This window comes from Adelges cooleyi, unplaced genomic scaffold (genome assembly GCF_023614345.1).
Source record: "Adelges cooleyi isolate 19-005CV unplaced genomic scaffold, UGA_ACOO_1.1 ACOO_flye_CR_arks_rails_tigmint_CR_PRNA_247, whole genome shotgun sequence".
NCBI classification, from domain to species: domain Eukaryota; kingdom Metazoa; phylum Arthropoda; class Insecta; order Hemiptera; family Adelgidae; genus Adelges; species Adelges cooleyi.
This window is the reverse complement of record NW_026095912.1, coordinates 13487060-13507614: the sequence shown is the minus strand read 5'-3', so window position 1 is coordinate 13507614 and position 20555 is coordinate 13487060. Positions and strand designations below refer to the sequence as shown.

At 34.4% G+C, this 20555-nt stretch overlaps 1 protein-coding gene across 4 annotated transcripts in view; it reads right to left on the bottom strand.

Moving 5' to 3' along the window:
* LOC126836365 (galactosylgalactosylxylosylprotein 3-beta-glucuronosyltransferase P-like) overlaps positions 1-20555 on the bottom strand; it is a 48524-nt gene that overhangs the window by 12328 nt on the left and 15641 nt on the right. For all 4 annotated transcript variants that reach the window (XM_050569645.1, XM_050569644.1, XM_050569646.1 and 1 more), the window contains one exon: positions 17588-18120. In XM_050569645.1, the coding sequence (XP_050425602.1) occupies positions 17588-18077 (490 nt within the window). In that variant the 5' untranslated portion in view covers positions 18078-18120. The remainder of the gene's footprint in view (positions 1-17587; positions 18121-20555) is intronic.

Genomic DNA, 20555 nt, shown 5'->3' with positions numbered 1-20555 from the left:
TAAACCTAGGTAACTTGAAAATTACAAAGTCACCGAATCGGTTGCTGCCATTCACCCAACAACATAGCTACAGCTGAAGATTGTTTTGACTATGATAACACCACCAGTCCACTGAGATGATTAGGATCTCTTTCCGGACTTGTCAGTTTCATAGCGGATCGAATTTCAATTTTGCGTGCCGATTTCAAAAGGGTGTGTTGTCAAGGAACGAGATAAGATTTCAATATAAACTCCACCGCGTTCGCCTCGCAAACTTGATACGGTCAGACACGGGCAAAAACAACAATTTATATTTATTAGTTTCAATTTATCTCGACGTTCCCTTCGGGTGAATATAATCTAGTGTGCCGAGAAAACCGTATTGACCTGATCCTTTTGTGTGCATAAAATACAAATATGCTGCTCCGGAGGGGGGGGGAGGGGTGACAAAAAATCAATGTTTCCAAAAGCGATAATTCAAAGAGGCAATATCCTTCTACTCCTTCGGTCCCAAAGCATACTTGTACAGCTAAGGATGCGGTTGGAAATGCCAACGACGCATACCTCTAACTTCTGGGACGTGCGGAAAACAAAAGGAGACCACAAAAAGAAAAGAAACGGCAACAAAAAAATCCTTTACAGAAACGATAGACCATGAATAATAATTATTATCGTTGTCTACGCCACCAAGCCGTCTCAAAAGAAACAACCCTAGTACAGTGGGGTCGAGGGTGGGTAGTGGGGATGGAAAGGTCTACACAGGTCTACAGAAATTTATAATATAACCGAAAGTGATAAACCACACATAGCAATCTAAAAACCGACTTCGGTCAAAGTGTAATATTTCCCTATTTTTTGGTTTAATAAAAAAAAATGTTTGACTACAGATTTTCGAGGAAATTGTATATTATGTTATAGCCCCATTTTAGATCTGCCTTTGATCTAATTTTCATACCTAAACCTCAAAATAAACTTTGCATGAAAAAGCGAAAGAAATAAAAAAAGTACCTTACAGGTACGATTTCTGATCTTAAGAGCTGCAGCACAGAAGAAATCGGTTCAGTGGCTTTAAAGATATCGTGGGCACAGACACAAAAATAAAAACACATCATTGCAAATACAATACCTTCTCATCGAAGCTAAAAATGTCTCATGACGCCATTGACTCTATATCACAGATTATATGAAAACAGATAACTTATTAGTCGTGTAAACAAAAACCGTGACCCAAAAGGAAATCAGTGTGACCGCACATTCGAGGATAAAATTTCATAATTATACCACAGATTAGATTTAAAAAAAAAAATCGTCCATTCTGTGATAATGCAGTCAGTTATCATTTGAATCGTATCGTTGATAAGGAGTTTGTACAATAATAATATTGTAAAATATCTGCACGATAATTCATACTAATTTATGTGGCTACACTGTCGGCGTTATACTTTTTTTGTTGAGTGCTTTGCAGTATGTTACTTGAGCTTTTGGCGATATTACTACCCGGTTTGGACAAGTCAATCGATTTGATCATAAGGGTTACAATTTATATGAAAATTACTCATTGTTTATGAGAAACGTAAATGAAAGACGGTTACAGTTCCTTTTTAAATGTTATTATTTCTTTTTAGTTGCATTTTGAAATAATTTTTTTGTATATCGATAACAATGTGAGATCAAGTGTGGTAAGTTTAACAATTTTTTTTTTTAGTGTTTTAACATCTTGTAATTAAAATTCAAAATTTTTGGTTATGATAAATGAAAAAATGTCATTTACCTTTAGCCAGCTCGGCGCAGTATTTATGATAGTATATTGTATTTAGTAAAATAATCGGCTAATTTTAAAAGTAGACAATTCTCGACAATGGCTCGAGATGAGAATGTTCACCGAGTACCATTAGTTCAAACACATTCCGCCGTGATTTCTTAATCCACCTATAATGATCCTTATGTACTTTGTTCTACGTTAGTATACGATTGGTAATATTATGTTCATTGGGTTTAGGTTTTAAACGTTGAGCTTTGAAAATCGGTCGTTTTGTGCATGACCTGCCCTGAATTTTTAATGAAATTGAGCTGTTAAATATGAAACGATACATAATATTATACACCGCAACCAGCGGAGCAGATACTTAAGGCTAAGCCGCTTAAAGCTACTTAAGATTTTGGGTGTCTTGTTTGAACGCAATCCGGTCTCTGGGGAAAAATCGATTTGTTTTCTTTCATTTTTTTTTTGTTTACCGCTTAACCGACCACTTTAATATAATATAATAATTGTCCGGGCAAACCTCGGTTGCTCTGGAAAATCAATAAATCCACTAATAAAACAATGCTGTGTTTATACGGTTGTTTCAAACGTTCCCCGAGAACCATTCATTCCGGTCGACAGACGTTCTGTACATTTCTATTAACAACCCGTCGTAGACAACTAATAGCCATAAATTGTCATTGCCAATTTTACACTTGTACTCCGATTGCCATAGTTTTCGGAAAATTGTTCTCAGGCTAGAAAGGCTAGAAATAAAAAAAAGATACAAATTTGGATATCGTCTTAAAGGTCAAACTACAAAATTGCTATTATTTAGGGAGAAAACGAGTGTTTTTTCCCCTTAATGCTACACCCTGTATAGATGTTAAACTTAAACGGTGTTCAAAGTTTGTCGTGTTTGGTTAAATGTAAAATACCAATCTTAGTAATGAAATTCCAAGTTGCAGTCATCAACCGTGGCGTCCGTCCTGTTGCAAGTTATTTCGAGTTAGTTACACAAGTAATAACAACTTTGCTACAACTTTGGTTACCGTTTAATAAATTATATTATGGTAATTAGTTTGTTTTCATAAGTACAAATTGTCCTATATAATTAGTGTACTGACACCAGGGACCAACGAATAATCAGAATCTGAATAATAGCTTAATTATTATGTATTTACACGAAGATTACAGTGAAATTGTATCTAATGACTTGTAAAAAAGAAAGTTAATAATTGTTATGTCGGTATTTCTCTTAAGTATATTAATAGGACTAATAAAAGTTTTGAATCTGGTTACAATGCAGTGCCCCATTCGACATTGGACTAAGCAATATCAAATAAAACTTTATACAAATATCAATCAGCCTAAATCGATTGATTACCTAACATATCAATGTAAATTTTATCAATAAATATTGTTTTATTATAAATGATCATATTAATGTGCTCGAAATGATCAACAGTGGTAACCCTTGTGGCAACGACGGTTATATAAACGCGGTAGCTGAAATTGGAAACCTTGGAAATTTGTTTGTTATCGCACATTAATATTATCATATTACTTATTATTATTGTTATCTAAGTGAACATAATATAATGACCACGGTTTAACCATTGCGGTATCCAGGTTTTTTTTTTAATGTCAAAACCGTTCTGTTGTATTTATTATGGCGGGTACTGTTAACGTTCACAGAGTAGGTCGGGTTTTAATAAATAAAAGTTTTATTTATCTATTTAAAGTTTAAAATCATCATACGATTTTTTTTCTGTTGAGAAATTTGACGTTATCTTTTTTTTTTTTATGATAACATCCGAAATAAGCACATAACTCAGGTTATGTTATCAACCAGGATTTGTATCATTTTTTTTTTTAAACTTGGAATAACGTTCGTCACTTGCCACATGTTATTCAAGACAATTCATATCGACTTACAAGAAAATATGTTAGTCGCGTTAAGCCCAATGAAATATTAGAATTGAAACCAATTTGTATTGCTTCCGATATTGCGATATTAGCTTAACATAATAATTGCCTTGTTATTGTTATTGTTCAGTCGCAGTTTCTAAAGATGATACCGGCTGAATGGTTTTTTACAACGCGGTTCGAAGTTTTTTCTTTTCATACCACACTGACAATGGACTCCATAAGTACATAGGTACCACAAAAGGTTCCTTTAAAAGTCGGGACTGAGAGTAAACCAATACTTGTAGTTGGCACACTGTGCTTTTAAAAACCGTCGTTGGCTGGGCTCCGAATTTGCGATTCATTCCTACGGATTTTATATGGTGGTAAACATTTGACTTTTTCTCGGTATACAAAACCCTAGTTCACTCCGGTCAGGTTAGGTTGGGTTGTCGTTGAACTGTTTGTGATTTCAATGTTGCCAGACATAAGTGTAGGCGTTTTTAGTTGGTTTAGATAAAAGAAATTATTAAAAAATAGAGCTACTAATACGGTCGACGAAATCTGTTAATAATATCGAGAAAAATATATTATATACATAAATACTACCGGTTATTTGATGAATGACAGCCCATTGATAATGATTTTAGTTGTTGGCTTTGAACTAAAATACACTCACGCTTACACTATTATCTTCTGTAATAAAACGCACGCGATAATGGTCGTAAAAAATGAAAAAAAAAAAGACATTGGACGGACACAAGAACATGCTCTCACGGTATTCCGTTTAAATATGTAATATATGTATGTATATATTTTTATAAATACTGTTGCGGAAGTGCAATTGTATTTTATAATAGAAAATGTAGTGTTATTCTTATTGTTGTTATTGAGCGGCACACGACGTCTGAGAAAATAATAATATATTCAAAAGACAAAAACAACCGGTACACGTCGTGAACTTGAATTAATAAAGCGTACCGTTACAGCGTGTGGTTTGTAATTTATGTACAAAAAGCTAAGTGACGAGACGGTGAATGGTGTACTTAACGGTTAACACAATATGGAAACGAATGAGCATTTCAAATCCATTCAGGACGCAAGCCAGTGTAATTCTTCGTCTTTGACTGTCTCCAAAATGTATTTAAGTGGATACACCATACCGTTTTTGCAAGAGAAACACGGAAAATCAGTAATATTTGAAATATTTTTCGGTTTCTGGTTTCTACGCGGTAAATAAAAAAAATAACCCTAAAAATTCCAAAAATGGTCTCCCATAATCGTAGGAAAAGAGTTGGGAAATTTGGTTTCTATCGATTTCAAATATTGTGATCAAAAGTAGACTTTGAGCTGCTATATTAAAATCAGGTCTACTGGCCTTTTACACTAAGTGATCATATTTTATCGTGAACCACTCAATGTCTCATTGAGTTTAATTAATAATTGACATTTGATTTTTTCATAGTGTTTTTATATAATGTGATCCCCCTTTCAAATTAATAATGGTAACGCATACATTTCATTAAATTTTTAAATTGAAAATAATTTACTGAAAATGTTGAATGGTCGATAACCAATTTTGGATAACTATTCTTGAAGTTATTGAAGTTTCAAGTCTAACCCCGTGTTGCATGAAAGTTCACTAAATATTTCCCTAAAGATTGGTTTTATAGAACCATTAAACAACTTTATTGAGCCATTTGTGTTGCATGAACAGTAAAATATAAATGGTTTACAAATAATTCCAAGGTTATGTGTTCGACTGCGAATGTTATCACAACAAAATAATATATGATAATGAGATTGACTCGACAGTTGACTCTTGTGTTCTTGTAATGAATAATATTGTCTTCGTTTATTAGTAATTAGCGTGTTTTACATTGTTATTTGTGATTCGTGTGAGTCGATAAAAACACTAAACAATTTACATAGTATGTTTAAACTTAAAATTATGGCCTGTATGAAAATAGTCGAATGCGCGCTCTAAATTTGTACGGAAAATACAGCAGATATGATTTTCTTAAAAATCAGTTTATTTTCGTGTCATTTTATTCACACAATATAATAATATCTACTTTACGCTTAAAGTAATATTATTATTAACCTGCTGTTTATATGGGACGGAAAATAAATGGTGCTTAAGAAAAGATGAATATCTTATTCTTAAGGTGGGTTATTAGGCCGCATTGAGTCTTCTTTTACAGCGATTTGTTTTCGAGCATTGTGCGTGAGTGTACAATCGGTCGGCAAACAATAACATCTTAATATTCTGAGAAAACGACAACTGAATTTCGTTCATCGATAACAATGCAACATGGCGATCCCGCAAGAACCACGTGTGACTGCCGACGGGGAAAACCCAATAGGGCAACGAGAGCACTTAGAATCGCATAACAGCTCATTTGTGTTTTATAAAAAAAACAAAAATGTAAAAAACAATCGCTACCTATTTTGTAACGACCGAACACAGCAGAGTAATTATTTTATTCCTTGCCTAAGCATCGATATTGTGTTACAAGCGGTTTTCATAAAATGACACTGCAAAATATATACTACCACGTGCACGATACAACATGTAAATATATTGTATTAATATGTGCTATTATGGAACAGACGTGTCAATGTGACAATTTTATTAAAATACGTTTTGATTTTCGGATACGGTTTTAAGTATGAAAATGATTAATTGCAATATTAAAGCCGACAGTATTTCATTTTGATTTCAACGATGCTTTTAACTAGACCAGCGGTTTCCAAACTGTTTTCCTACAAGCCCACCTAACATAACAAGAAATTTTCCTCTAGCCTTATTCCACGAACAGCCTAACTTAACCTAACCTAACCTACGGGGACACGAGTAACAGTAATTAATTAATTCTTTATTATTCAAGTTGTCATGATTATTGTATGTGAAACAACTTAAGTGTCTTGGTGCATTGTCTTATTTAATTTTAATTTTTTTTTTAAGCGGATTTACAGCAAGATTTCCATCGTCATAGAGAGTATATTATCTAAATTGCTTCAGAACACTTGTCTGATTAAGAACACTGGATGTTTGTTTTGTCTATTTTTTGAAGTTGTTTTACAAAATAAAATGCATTGTTCTAATATTTTACGATTTAACCAGATATCGAATAGTAGTTCTTAAAATACAAAGTCGTGTATAATATTATGTTAATGATAATTATTCATAACTAAAAATTAACAGAAGCAGAAGAATTAAATTAACCTAAATTTTTATAGTAAAAAATTACACATAAGTGCATTGTGCAATCTTAAAAATTCTAAAATAATATTCTTTTCTTCTACATAATAACGGAGTCTGTGGACCAAGACTATTACAACTAAATAATATTACCTAATATTATTTCGATTATTTTAAACTTTATTATAGGAGTTCATTATTTTGCCGTTTCATGCGTAGTACAGGACTAAAGTCAGAAAAAAAATACTAAAAACACATCTGCTGTAACCCTATTACAATAACAAGCTCATCGGAAATCGTAAACAAATTTTAGAACAGATACCATGAAAAAAAAAATAATAACTAATAAAATACAATTTTATATTTTACTTTAAAAGGCATACACCATCTAAACTATGCTATAGGTTTATTTAAAAAAAAAAAGTGTTTGCGCTTGTTTAAGCTTGCTTTGTGCTGGCATATGGTGGTTAAGATTATGAGTCTCGAATTACTCTACTTTGCCATTCCATAAATTTTTTTTTTAAGATAATCCTACAATACCCAACTCCACTTTTACGAAATTGTCACTTACACCACAATAGTTTCAACTGCTTTAGTTAGTAATTAACAAATGGCAAAAACAGAGCCATTACAGTGAGCAGGTGCACAGTAGAAACGGATCATGGAAGCTGAGGGGACAAGGGTCGTTAGGAATAAGTATTGTTCTAGTTCCATTCTAGAATTACATTCGGTCTAACTTTCAGACCTATGACGCTAAAACTCCTAAAGCTAAAGACACCTAAACTAAAAAATAAGCTTATTAAAAAAACAAGATGTGTTTTCATCATTCGCATCTAAAATATAAACATGTCAGTACAGATGGGTCGAGGGATAGAGGGGAGGAGAGGTCACAGGTCTTCAAGAATTAGCATAACTGAAAGTGATAAAATCACTTTCAAATAAACGTTTCTAGAGCCTGCGGACACTGCACCTTACTTGAATACTAACTTCATGTGCTTGGATTAGACTGTGCTGGTTTGAACTTACTATCCTCAGCCTCGTATCTCTGTCTCCATATTGGGATCCGTCCCAAATTTGCCACTACTCACTGTGCTGATTCTGTTTTCATTTGTTAATTACTACCAAATGGAGTTAAAACCATAATAAAATTGTTAACAAAACATAAAAAATTAAAGCATCCGACTACTGCTACAATCAATTTTAAAACATTCTCTCTAATGATGGAAATCATAAAAACCGGATTTTCACAAAAATCCTTATTTGAGCCACTTAAAGAATTTAAAAGTATTAAATATTATTGAAATATAAAGCTTTTTACCTAAGATAAATGTTTTCGATGAAAATTTAAAATTAAAACAACACCAAAAAGATTAGGTTTACTTAAGGTACACAGCTGACAGAATTATACTGTAGTGATATTTAATAATTATACGATTTTTAAGTGAACTAAATAGTGTTTTTTTTCTAAATCAAGAATTGTAGATTCCTATCATACATTCTAACATATTTTAACATGTTTTAATTATATTTTTATTTCCGGAGTTTACAATCGAGATTATTTTTAATTTAATTAAAAGTTTTATTTATACATTTCGAAGACCACTTCAAAAGCAAGTTTAAATATATCATCATATAGTTTTAACTAGAGTTTGATTATGAGTGTTTTCCACGGCTCTATATAGGAACTAAGATAAAATAATAGCAAATAATTCATATTAATTTATAGTGATTATTTTAACAAAATTGGTCGAATGTGTGTGGATTTTACCTGATTTTAAATAAAATTACTTTTTATCGTTCCCTTAAAAATGTTTTATGTTGTGAAATTCAGGCCAACCTAGTACAGTTAAAGAATTAGAGTTCCATATTGAAATTGAAAATGTGTTAATAAAACGATAAATCTTGTTAAACGTTGTGTGCAGCACAACTTACGTGTATGAAAAACAAAAAAAATTGTTTACCACGCATACCGTACTGAAATATATATATGCTTTTATAACAAAAGTGTAACAGATATTTCAAAGAATAGTTTGTTACTAGAGTTTATAATATACTAACGTAACCTTTACAATAAAATCGTTCACCCAGAAGAAGTTTATTTTTCCAATCAGTATGAAATTATTTTTGCTGTTGATTTTATTGTGGATTGGTTGGTGTGATTTTACGTTCGCCGAACGTGGAACGAGAAAGGTTTGTGATCTTATAAACAATAAATACTGGATGAAGTACCTGCTCGTGCAAACGTATGACGAGAACTTGTCCATGTGCATTATGTCGAGCAAAGTGGGTTGCCTAGATACATCTAAGTTCAATAGTGCTAAATTAAGTAACGCGCTAATTAAAAAGGCACCTTAAAATGTACAGTGGCTCTTGGAGTGCATTAAATCGAGTATAAAAAAATAATCATTTGGTTATGTACAATGTTGTTAGAAATATTTATTAGTAAATAAACATTAACAATTATTTTATATAAGTCGAGTTTGTTTATAACCATAGAACTATTGATACATATGTATGCCAGATTGTACGGGTTTTAACAAATTAGTAATTTTTACAAAAAAATATGAAACGTAAATTTGTGTGTGTTTATACAAAATTTTTTTAGAAATATTTATTAGTAAATAAACGTTAACAATTATTTTATGTAAGTCGTACAGGTTTTAACAAATTAGTATTTTTACAAAAAAATATGAAACGTAAATTTCTGTGTGTTTATACAATATTCTTTTAAAGGGCCATGATAACTATTCTGACCGCCAAATACAACAACCCAGTGGAGAATATAAATTTCACAGTATTTCGACTAACTTCATGATGTAACCCATCGAAAACTGCAAACATTCCGTAGGGTTCTTTGATCTCTTCTTCCTCAACAATAGTTACACTATATGCCATGACGTCCAGCAAATCGTCTAACACCAAACCCACGTTCTTTTTGCTGACCGGTATTGGGTGAATTTCAACTTCCAAAATATTTCTTAACGTGGCCAAATATATGTCCACCATACATTTTAAATCATATACCCATAAGGTTCCGGCGTTTTTCGGGGGTTCTTCAATGCGTTCGTGTATGTTGTAAATGTTATTCAGAGCACTATTCCTCAAGAAATATGTCATTTTGGCGATCATCAATCGGACACCCAACAAAGGAGCGAATTCCTTTTTGATTTTCTTTGTGAAACGTTCGTTCTCGTTAACCATAACGTATTGTACATAAATCTGCAAGAACTGAGACAAATAAGAAAAAAACGTAACTACGACGGTTCTAACGCTCAACGCGTAGTACATTCGGGCAGTATCGTCACGGTATTCTTTCTGAATCTCATTGTATACTTGGAACACGTCCGTTTTGACTCCGTTCCACAACCACTTGACAATCGTGCCGGGCTTGACAAAGTCAAATGGTTGTATGTTCAATTCGACAAAGATAGCTTGCGGTTGGTATGCCTGTTCGGGATGATCCCTGTCGTGCTGAGCTAGATTTATTTTCAAGACAATATCCTTAAGCGTGGTAATTACCGACTTCGTCCTTCGCCTAATAGCCGTTCTCGCCGATTCTGGTCCCTGGCCGTCCTCGGGCGGCCACATTGATTTCATCCATTCTGCTTGTTGACACTTACTATTCTTGTAGTACGTGTACAACGTGTGTTGTAAAGTAGCGTGGACAAGTGAGACCCTCGTGTAGGCCTCGTGATCGGTAGCTGGTGGTTCTGTGGGCTGCAGCGCTTTGCCGTTCAAATACAAGTTAAATGATTCTATGGCGTCCCATAAGTTCTCGAAGTCTCGATATACTTTCAACCTCGTTTCGAGCAGCTGGTGTAGTCTACGAAACGTACCGGTCCACATTGCTATAATCGGCCTCATCTTGAATAACAATGGTAAAGCTTCGAATCGCCATGTTTGCCAAAAATCACTACTCTGTTGAACGAACCCATTGTCGTTCTGATCATTCTTTAGCCGATCGTACACGTCCACTGCCAATGTATCTAACATAACCATAAACTCCAGTAAATGACCGACGAACTGGCAGTTGAGAATGTTTGCTACACCTCTCAGCGCATCACTCAATTTAGCATTATCGAGCTTAGATGTATCTAGGCAAACTACTTTGCTCGGCATAATGCTCATGGATAAGTTTTCGCCATTCACTTGCTCTTGGAGGTACTTCATCCAATATTTGTTGTTTATAAGATCACAAACCTCTCTTGTTCCACATTCGGCGATCGTAAAATCATGCCAACTTATCCACAATAAAATCAACAGCAAAAAGAATTTCATACCGATTGGAAAAATAAACTTCTTCTGGCCGAACGGTTTTGTTTTAATGGTTACGTACGTATATTATAAACTCTAGTAACAAACTAGTCTTCGAAATATCTGTCACAGTATTATTATTAAAACATAAATTTCAGTACGATATGTATGGTAAACAATTGTTTTTGTTTTCCATGCACTCAAGTGCCGCACACAAGTGTAACATAATTTATAGTTTTTTTAGCACCTTTTAACATATTTTAAATTTTGAACATACAACCATTTGGCTTTGTCAAGCCCGGCACGATTGTCAAGTGGTTGTGGAACGGAGTCAAAACGGACGTGTTCCAAGTATACAATGAGATTCAGAAAGATTACCGTGACGATACTGCCCGAATGTACTACGCGTTGAGCGTTAGAACCGTCGTAGTTACGTTTTTTTCTTATTTGTCTCAGTTCTTGCAGACTTATGTACAATACGTTATGGTTAACGAGAACGAACGTTTCACAAAGAAAATCAAAAAGGAATTCGCTCCTTTGTTGGGTGTCCGATTGATGATCGCCAAAATGACATATTTCTTGAGGAACACTGCTCTGAATAACATTTACAACATACACGAACCCATTGAAGAACCCCCGAAAAACGCCGGAACCTTATCGGTACATGATTTACAATGTATGGTGAACATATACTTGGCCACGTTAAGAAATATTTTGGAAGTGGAAATTCACCCAATACCGGTCAGCAAAAAGAACGTGGGTTTGGTGTTGGACGAGTTGCTGGAAGTCATGGCGTACAGTGAAACTATTGTTGAGAAAGACATAAAGGATAAACCACCCAAAACCTCAGCAGTGTTCAATGGATTACATCATAAAGCTACTGCGATGCGATCTAATGAAGATATTGCGACATTTATATTCGCCGTTGGGATTTTGTATTTGGCGGCCAGAGTTCTTATCCTGGTAATTAAAAATAATATTATGTGAATACACACAAATTTTCATTTGATATTTTTTTGTTAAAGAACGAATTTGTTAAAACCCATACAATCTGGCATAAATATCATGATACGTGTATCAATAGTTCTATGGTTATATGAATGTAACAAGAGCAACTTACCCATATTAAAATATAAGTTAATGTTTGTGTAAAAATAAATATTTCCAACAACTCTGTAAACAACCAAATGATTATTATTCTCATACTTTGATTTAATGCACTCCAAGGGCCACAGTACAATTTAAAGTGGCTTTTTTCTGATTAATTCATTTGTTTTTGGTATTTTATTATGAATTCCGTGATACGCTATCAAAGACAATTTTATAAATTATGTGAATACTATAAAAATGTTGTTCTTTTTATTTCGTGATCATAAGCATATACCGAGCAATTTATTCATACACTATCTAAAAATCGGCGGTGTAAATAGTATAGGCATTCATCATTTATAGTACTGCCGCTAATGGTGAATTACGAAATTCAACAAAATTTTACTCACTTAGTAAATCTAAGTGAATCTTTTCATTAAAAAATTAATGAAATAATTAATTTTTTGATCTCTCTTACAATATTATCACATTTTCACACGTGTGCTGGCTATAATAAATAATAACCAAACTCTGGGCTTAGTAACTGTGATAAATATATATATATATTTCATTATTAAAACATATTTAATCTGGTAAAGCAGTAACAAAAAATCAACGGCATGTAGCTAAACATAATGTTGTGTTGTACAAATATAAGAAGTCAGGTGTTCAGCTTGAAAATGAGTGTAGTACTAGAATTCCTATAATTCATTATTTTGCCTTTTTATGCGTAGTACAGGACTAAAGTCGGAAAATAAATACTTAAAACACATCTGCTGAGACCCTATTACAATAACAAGCTCTTCGGAAATCGTAAAAAAATTTTGGAACAGATACCACGAAAAAAAAAAAAATAATAACCAACCAAATACAGTTGTATATTTTTCTTTAAAAGGCATACACCATCTAAACTATGCTATAAGCTTATTCGAAGAAAAAACACAAAATGTGATTGCGCTTGTTTGTAATATAAGCTTGCAGGGTGCTAAAGATCATGGTGGTAAAGATTATGAGTCTCAAATTACTCTACTTTGCCATTCTCTAAATTTTTTTTTTAAGATATCCCTACAATACCTAACTCCACTTTTACGAAATTGTCACTTACACCACAATGGTTTTAACTGCCTTAATTAGTAATTGACAAAAGGCTAAAACAGAGCCATTACAGTGAGCAGGTGCACAGTAGAAACGGATCATGGAGACAGCGGAGCAAGGGTCGTTAAGAATAATCATTCTAGTTCCATTCTAGAATTACATTCGGTCTAACTTTCCGACCTATGACGCTAAAACTCCTAAAGCTAAAGACACCTAAACTAAAAAATAAGCTAATTAAAAAATTAACAAGATGTGTTTTCATCATTCGCATCTAAAATATAAACATGTCAGTACAGATGGGTCGAGGGATAGAGGGGAGGAGAGGTCACAGGTCTTCAAGAACTAGCATAACTGAAAGTGATAAAATCACTTTCAAATAAACGTTTCTAGAGCCTGCGGACTCTGCACCTTACTTGAATACTAACTTCATGTGCTTGGATTGGACTGTGCTGGTTTGAACGCACTATCCTCAGATTCGAATCGAAGTTTTTATTTGAAAGTTATTTTATCACATTCAGGTATAATGATTATTCTTAAAGACCCTTGATATCTCAGTCTCCATATTGCAATTCGTCCCAACTTTGCCACTAATATCTGTGCTGGTTCTGTTTCCATTTGTTAATTACTATCTAATGGAGTTAAAACCATAATAAAATTGTTAACAAAACATAAAAAACTAGAGCATCCAACGACTGCTACATTCAATTTTTAAAACATTCTATCTAATGATGGGACTTATAAAAAAAAGGATTTTTACAAAAATCCTTATTTGAACCACCTAAACATTTTAAAAGCATTAAATATTATTACAACTAAGCTACATCTAAGTTCAATAGTGCTAAATTTAGTAACGCGCTAATTAAAAAAGCACCTTAAAATGTACAGTGGCTCTTGGAGTACATTTAATCGAGTATGAAAAAAATAATCATTTGTTTATGTACAGTGTTGTTAGAAATATTTATTAGTAAATAAACGTTAACAATTATTTTATGTAAGTCGTACAGATTTTAACAAATTAGTATTTTTACAAAAAAATATGAAACGTAAATTTGTGTGTGTTTATACAATATTCTTTTAAAGGGCCATGATAACTATTCTGACCGCCAAATACAACACCATAGTGGAGAATATAAATTTCGCAGTATTTCGACTGACACTAAAATGTAATCCATCGAAAACTGCAAACATTCCGTAGGGTTCTTTGATCTCTTCTTCCTCAACAATAGTTACACTATATGCCATGACGTCCAGCAACTCGTCCAACACCAAACCCACGTTCTTTTTGTTGACCGGTATTGGGTGAATTTCCACTTCCAAAATATTCGTTAACGTGGCCAAGTATATGTTCACCATACATTGTAAATCATGTACCGATAAGGTTCCGGCGTTTTTCGGGGGTTCTTCAATGCGTTCGTGTATGATGTAAATGTTATTCAGAGCACTGTTCCTCAAGAAATATGTCATTTTGGCGATCATCAATCGGACACCCAACAAAGGAGCGAATTCCTTTTTGATTTTCTTTGCGAAACGTTCGTTCTCGTTAACCATAACGTATTGTACATAAATCTGCAAGAACTGAGACAAATAAGAAAAAAACGTAACTACGACGGTTCTAACGCTCAACGCGTAGTACATTCGGGCAGTATCGTCACGGTATTCTTTCTGAATCTCATTGTATACTTGGAACACGTCCGTTTTGACTCCGTTCCACAACCACTTGACAATCGTGCCGGGCTTGACAAAGCCAAATGGTTGTATGTTCAATTCGACAAAGATAGCTTGCGGTTGGTATGCCTGTTCGGGATGATCCCTGTCGTGCTGAGCTAGATTTATTTTCAAGACAATATCCTTAAGCGTGGTAATTACCGACTTCGTCCTTCGCCTAATAGCCGTTCTCGCCGATTCTGGTCCCTGGCCATCCTCGGGCGGCCACATTGATTTCATCCATTCTGCTTGTTGACACTTACTATTCTTGTAGTACGTGTACAACGTGTGTTGTAAAGTAGCGTGGACAAGTGAGACCCTCGTGTAGGCCTCGTGATCGGTAGCTGGTGGTTTCGTGGGCTGCAGCGCTTTGCCGTTCAAATACAAGTTAAATGATTCAACGGCGGTCCATAAGTTCTCGAAGTCTCGATATACTTTTAATCTCGCTTCGAGCAGTTGGTGTAGTCTACGAAACGTACCGGTCCACATTGCTATAATTGGCCTCATCTTGAGTAACAATGGTAAAGCTTCGAATCGCCATGTTCGCCAAAAATCACTACTCTGTTGAACGAACCCATTGTCGTTCTGATCATTCTTTAGTCGATCGTACACGTCCACTGCCAATGTATCTAACATAACCATAAACTCCAGTAAATGACCGACGAACTGGCAATTGAGAATGTTTGCTACACATCTCAGCGCATCACTCAATTTAGCATTATCGAGCTTAGATGTATCTAGGCAACCTACTTTGCTCGGCATAATGCTCATGGATAAGTTTTCGCCATTCACTTGCTCTTGGAGGTACTTCATCCAATATTTGTTGTTTATAAGATCACAAACCTCTCTCGTTCCACGTTCGGCGAACGTAAAATCACACCAACCAATCCTCAATAAAATCAACAGCGAAAAGAATTTCATAATGATTGAAAAAATGTCTTTTAGAAAAAAAACTTCTTCTGGCTGAACGATTTTGTTGTAAAGGTTACGTTCGTATATTATAAACTCTAGTAACAAACTTTTCTTTGAAATGTCTGTTACACTTTTATTATTATTATTAAAGCATATATTTCAGTACGGCATGCGTGGTAAACAATTTTTCACATTTCGATTTTAATATGATGAAATGGAGACGAGAAGTTGTTGTTGCTATTTTCTTGTTTACCTACCTAAGCAGAACGTTTGAAATCGGCGTGTGCGTCTGATACAAACAAATTTGAACAACCTACTTTTTAACACACCTCTTTATTGACTGTACCTAAACATATAGTTTTAAGAAAAAATACCCCCAACAATTAACCCCGCCAAAAGAAGGAGCAGGGAATAAATAAAATATATACCTGTAAATATAATTGTTTAGCTTAGATTGTGATGTACTTTAGAGCATTGATACCATAACTTTAGATTTTAGTGAGTAAATTTAAATACAATCGGTTTATAGATTGGAAAAGGGGGAGAGAACCTCTATTTTTTTATGTTTTTTGTTGTTTTGGTATTTTTGATACTAATAATTTAGTGGTTTTGATGGTTAGTAGTTGGTGGCTATAGCTGTTGTAAAACGGATTTTTAAAAGTACAAGAGACAACTAGTTATTAGACAACTAATTATTAGGAAAAAATATAATATATATTCAACAACAAAAATTTCACAAATAGCATCATTGCATTGTAAAGTCAATTATTTCCCTCTGCTGTAATAATGTTATTGTTGTTGTTTTCTGCGGGAATTACTACTTTTGAATACTGTTATTGTGAAAACTGAATAATTGTTATTTTACTTCCGCGTTTATAAAAAAAATTTACCACAATATTATTGCATTGCCAAAAAAGCATTTGTTTGGATTAGATGATGCTACAATATATCCGCAAAAACAATTTAACAACAATCAAACAAGGTTAAAATTGCAATGTGTTATTAAATATGTATCTTTGTACTTGTTAAAATTGTTATGGTTTCACTTGTTGGTTTCGAATAATACAGCTAATCATCAGTGTTAACATTTAACTGTAAGCAATAGTTTCCTTCTAAGAATAGAAGACAATGATTATATTATTACGTTTGTAAGGTGTTTTGTTTGTTGTTGTATACATTTTAAGAACACAAATAAATAGTACTTGTGTCCAGTAATATTATTTTTTCCTTAATCCCACACAAGCGGAGCAGGTTACACCTCCACGTTATTTTTCGTTTGCTTTAATAACTCAACCGGTTTATTTAAAACCTACTACTTTGTCCAATAGGATGGTCAATTTGGATTAACCGCTCTTCCCGGTTTGGGATCATGGGACATGCGAGAGGGGCAAAAAGTTTAGGTCAGTAAATATAGCCGGCTGACCCCATTTGTATGGAATAAGAAGAAGATTAGGTTAGGCGGAGTTGGGACCATATTCCACAATTTTCTCATAGGTTTAGCACATAGCTAATAAAGTAATTCATTAGCAGGCTAGACAGTCTATTGAAAGATTCAGTTTTTGACAGTTGAGAGATTTTTGTTTCGGTCACAACCGACTTAAAGATTCGATCCGTCGGACCAAATCCTTGAAAAACTCTGCCAAGACGTCTCTGCTCCCTTAACGTTTATGGTTTTTACTGGAAATTGAAATATGACTAACCTGTGAGATGAGTGAATCTGATGCCGAAAGAATGGAGCAACGAGGAGAGCAACTGCGACTTGGCCTCCGAGTCCTCGACGACCAGCCAATGGATGTCCCGGACCAGCATGAGCGTCTGCGCCATCCTAGTGAGGTCTGCTATCTGTTCGGGTCGCCTGTACGTCGGGGTGATGATGTATATGGTGCTGGGCGACGGGCTGCCGTTTACCGGCGACACGTTGCACCCGGAACTGTACACCACGTACCTGGCAATCTGTCTGGTGATTCCCAACAACACTTCCTTGGACAGCGTCATGTCGTCGTCAATGACCACCTTGGACAGGGCCAAGGAGACCAGGTCCTCGGCGACCGGGTCCAGCCGGTTGCTCAGCTGGCTCTGCTGTTGCGGCCACACGTTGGACGACTGGTACTGGACCAAAAGCACGAACACCGTGCCCATGGCCAGCGTCCACAGGATGCGCATCTGAATGGATATGGGCAAAGCGATCATCGTACCCGGCGGGTGCCATCAATGCGAATTCCACGTTTGCATACTGAAAAACAACAACACGGTTCAATGTATTAGTTGGCATCGTGGCTGAGATTAGTGACTTCCGGGAAGTCGGAAAGCTAACGGGAAGTTATCCCGCGGGTATATGACATACGAATACAACAAGAGTAATCGTGGTCATAACGTGGTCTTGGAAATCTAAAGTAACTGTACCAGAAGAGCACGCCGTCGGGTAGTCGTGACTAATTACAGAATAATAATAATAGCAAAGGTAATTAAGTACTGGGATCACATTTTCTTTGTCACGACTAGATGTGGTATTTTCAACGTGTTCTGTATTGCTCTGCTGAACTCTACTGAAATTTGAAAATTCTTGTTGCCTGAGGATGACTTCGTAAACCGACTCGTTAGAAGGAATGGGATAGTGATAGGACAGAATCAGCATCCCATTCAAACAAAATTAGCTGTCAGAAATTTAGCCGATTATAAGACATATTATATTTTATGATCCAACGTGGATCATGATAAATCCAAAGATTTATCATCTATTCTACCCTTCCGAGTGTCTGGTGGAGATTCGTGTCGGATACTGGTGAGACCATTGTGAATTAATAACTCTAGCGTTTAGGTTAATCTCTCGGCTTGGCCAGGTCTTGCTTGGATTTAATTTAAGACCGCAATTCGAGCAATTAGTAGTGGGTTCGACACGAAGGGCTCGAGGACCGGTGTAATCTATTTAACCGGATCAAGAACTGTTTTGATCATGCATTTTGGTGGGTTTACACTAAACTTTTTGGAACTCCTCGCGGACGACGGTGTGACAATTAATGTCTCTCGAGGGTGGATCGTGTGTAACATTAATAATAATAATAATAATAATTGTTATTGTCTTCCTCGTGGCGCAATTTGATAGCCATTTAACCGTTATGGCGGTTGAGAAGACATTACAGGATTACTTTGTGTATAATATATATATAGGTATATAATATGCGGTAGATGGGGGCGATATTTATGTGGAATCGCACACGAGACCGGCGGTAGCGCCGCTGTCACTGTTGTTGTTGTTGTTATTATTACCATTATTTACCGTAACCATGGTTACGGTCCGATCTGCTTTTGGTATATTATAATATAAATTAGCATACGACACGGCCCCGTCCATTAATCTTGTGCCCACCGCACATCACGGTAATAATCCGTATTTTATTATACGGTTTCCCGTGGATTCTAGGCAAGTATGATGGTAATAATAATAATAATATATGCGGAAATCAAGTCGAATTATAAACGTTCAACGACCGGAAACCGACTGTATCCTTTTGGAAAACGACAGATTCACGGAATGCATAATAAAACACCACTTCTTTATATTATAATATAACATATATTTTGTCATAGTCGTTACCGCCTCCCATGGCGAATTACAGGGACTAGCTGTTGATCCGAACACAAAAATAAAATACTAACAGCACCACACCAAACAAATCATTATGTTTCAAAAAACATTTCCCAAGTATTATAAATCGGAATAGTCGAAACTGTTTGCTGGAACTTTATCTAAAAATAACATTTCAATAGCCGTTTAATAACTTTTATAAAAAAGTTCTAATTGCAAAAGTTTTCAACAAAATTTAGAGTTTAATCTGAGAACTTGCATGCCTACGAAAAAGTTTTGTAAGTTTTTGCTTACTTGAGTAGCACAATAATCAACCACAAACCTTATTTGCAAGGTAAATTTAATAAACCAACACTTGCCAAACTTCTCTCCTACTGAGAGCATAATAATATTAAATATATTAAAATACACGTAGATTTAATCAAACAAAAAAAAGTTTTATTTTTTAAAGCGAAACAGTTTTAAAATAATAAAATATATATTATTGTATGTATAAAAAAATACTTTTTATTTCAATTAACTTAAATGATATTATTTTATTAATCGCAACTCGTGACGAATTTTGTAACAATTGATTAAACTTGAAAACCTTCATACACACCGTTAATTGACCCGACCTTGAGCAGATGATATTTTATTAGTTTAAGTTTTCCTCTTAAAAAAAAAACTGGGTCGAACAGAAAATACTCGTGTAAGGGACCAGGAAAATTATTTATAACATAAATAAAAATGATAATAATTTAGTCATTTTCCTTTTGTTTTATCATAACAACCAGAATGATAATTTATACAATTTTTGTCGTTGTATACTACTCTACTGTTTACCATCGCATAGCAAAAATGTACTAGAATTAAAATCTTGTGTGCAACATAATAAAAACTATTTATGAAACGGTTTATGAAATAAGTACCAATACAATGATATTTTTTTTTATAGGTTTTCTTTAATAATACACAGCTCGACAATAAAAAAAACCGATAAATATGCTATTTAATTAAATTTAATAAAAACTTGTGCCAAACTAATAAGTACTAATAATTGAACATAAAACACAATATAGATACTTTCTAATTATTTTTGT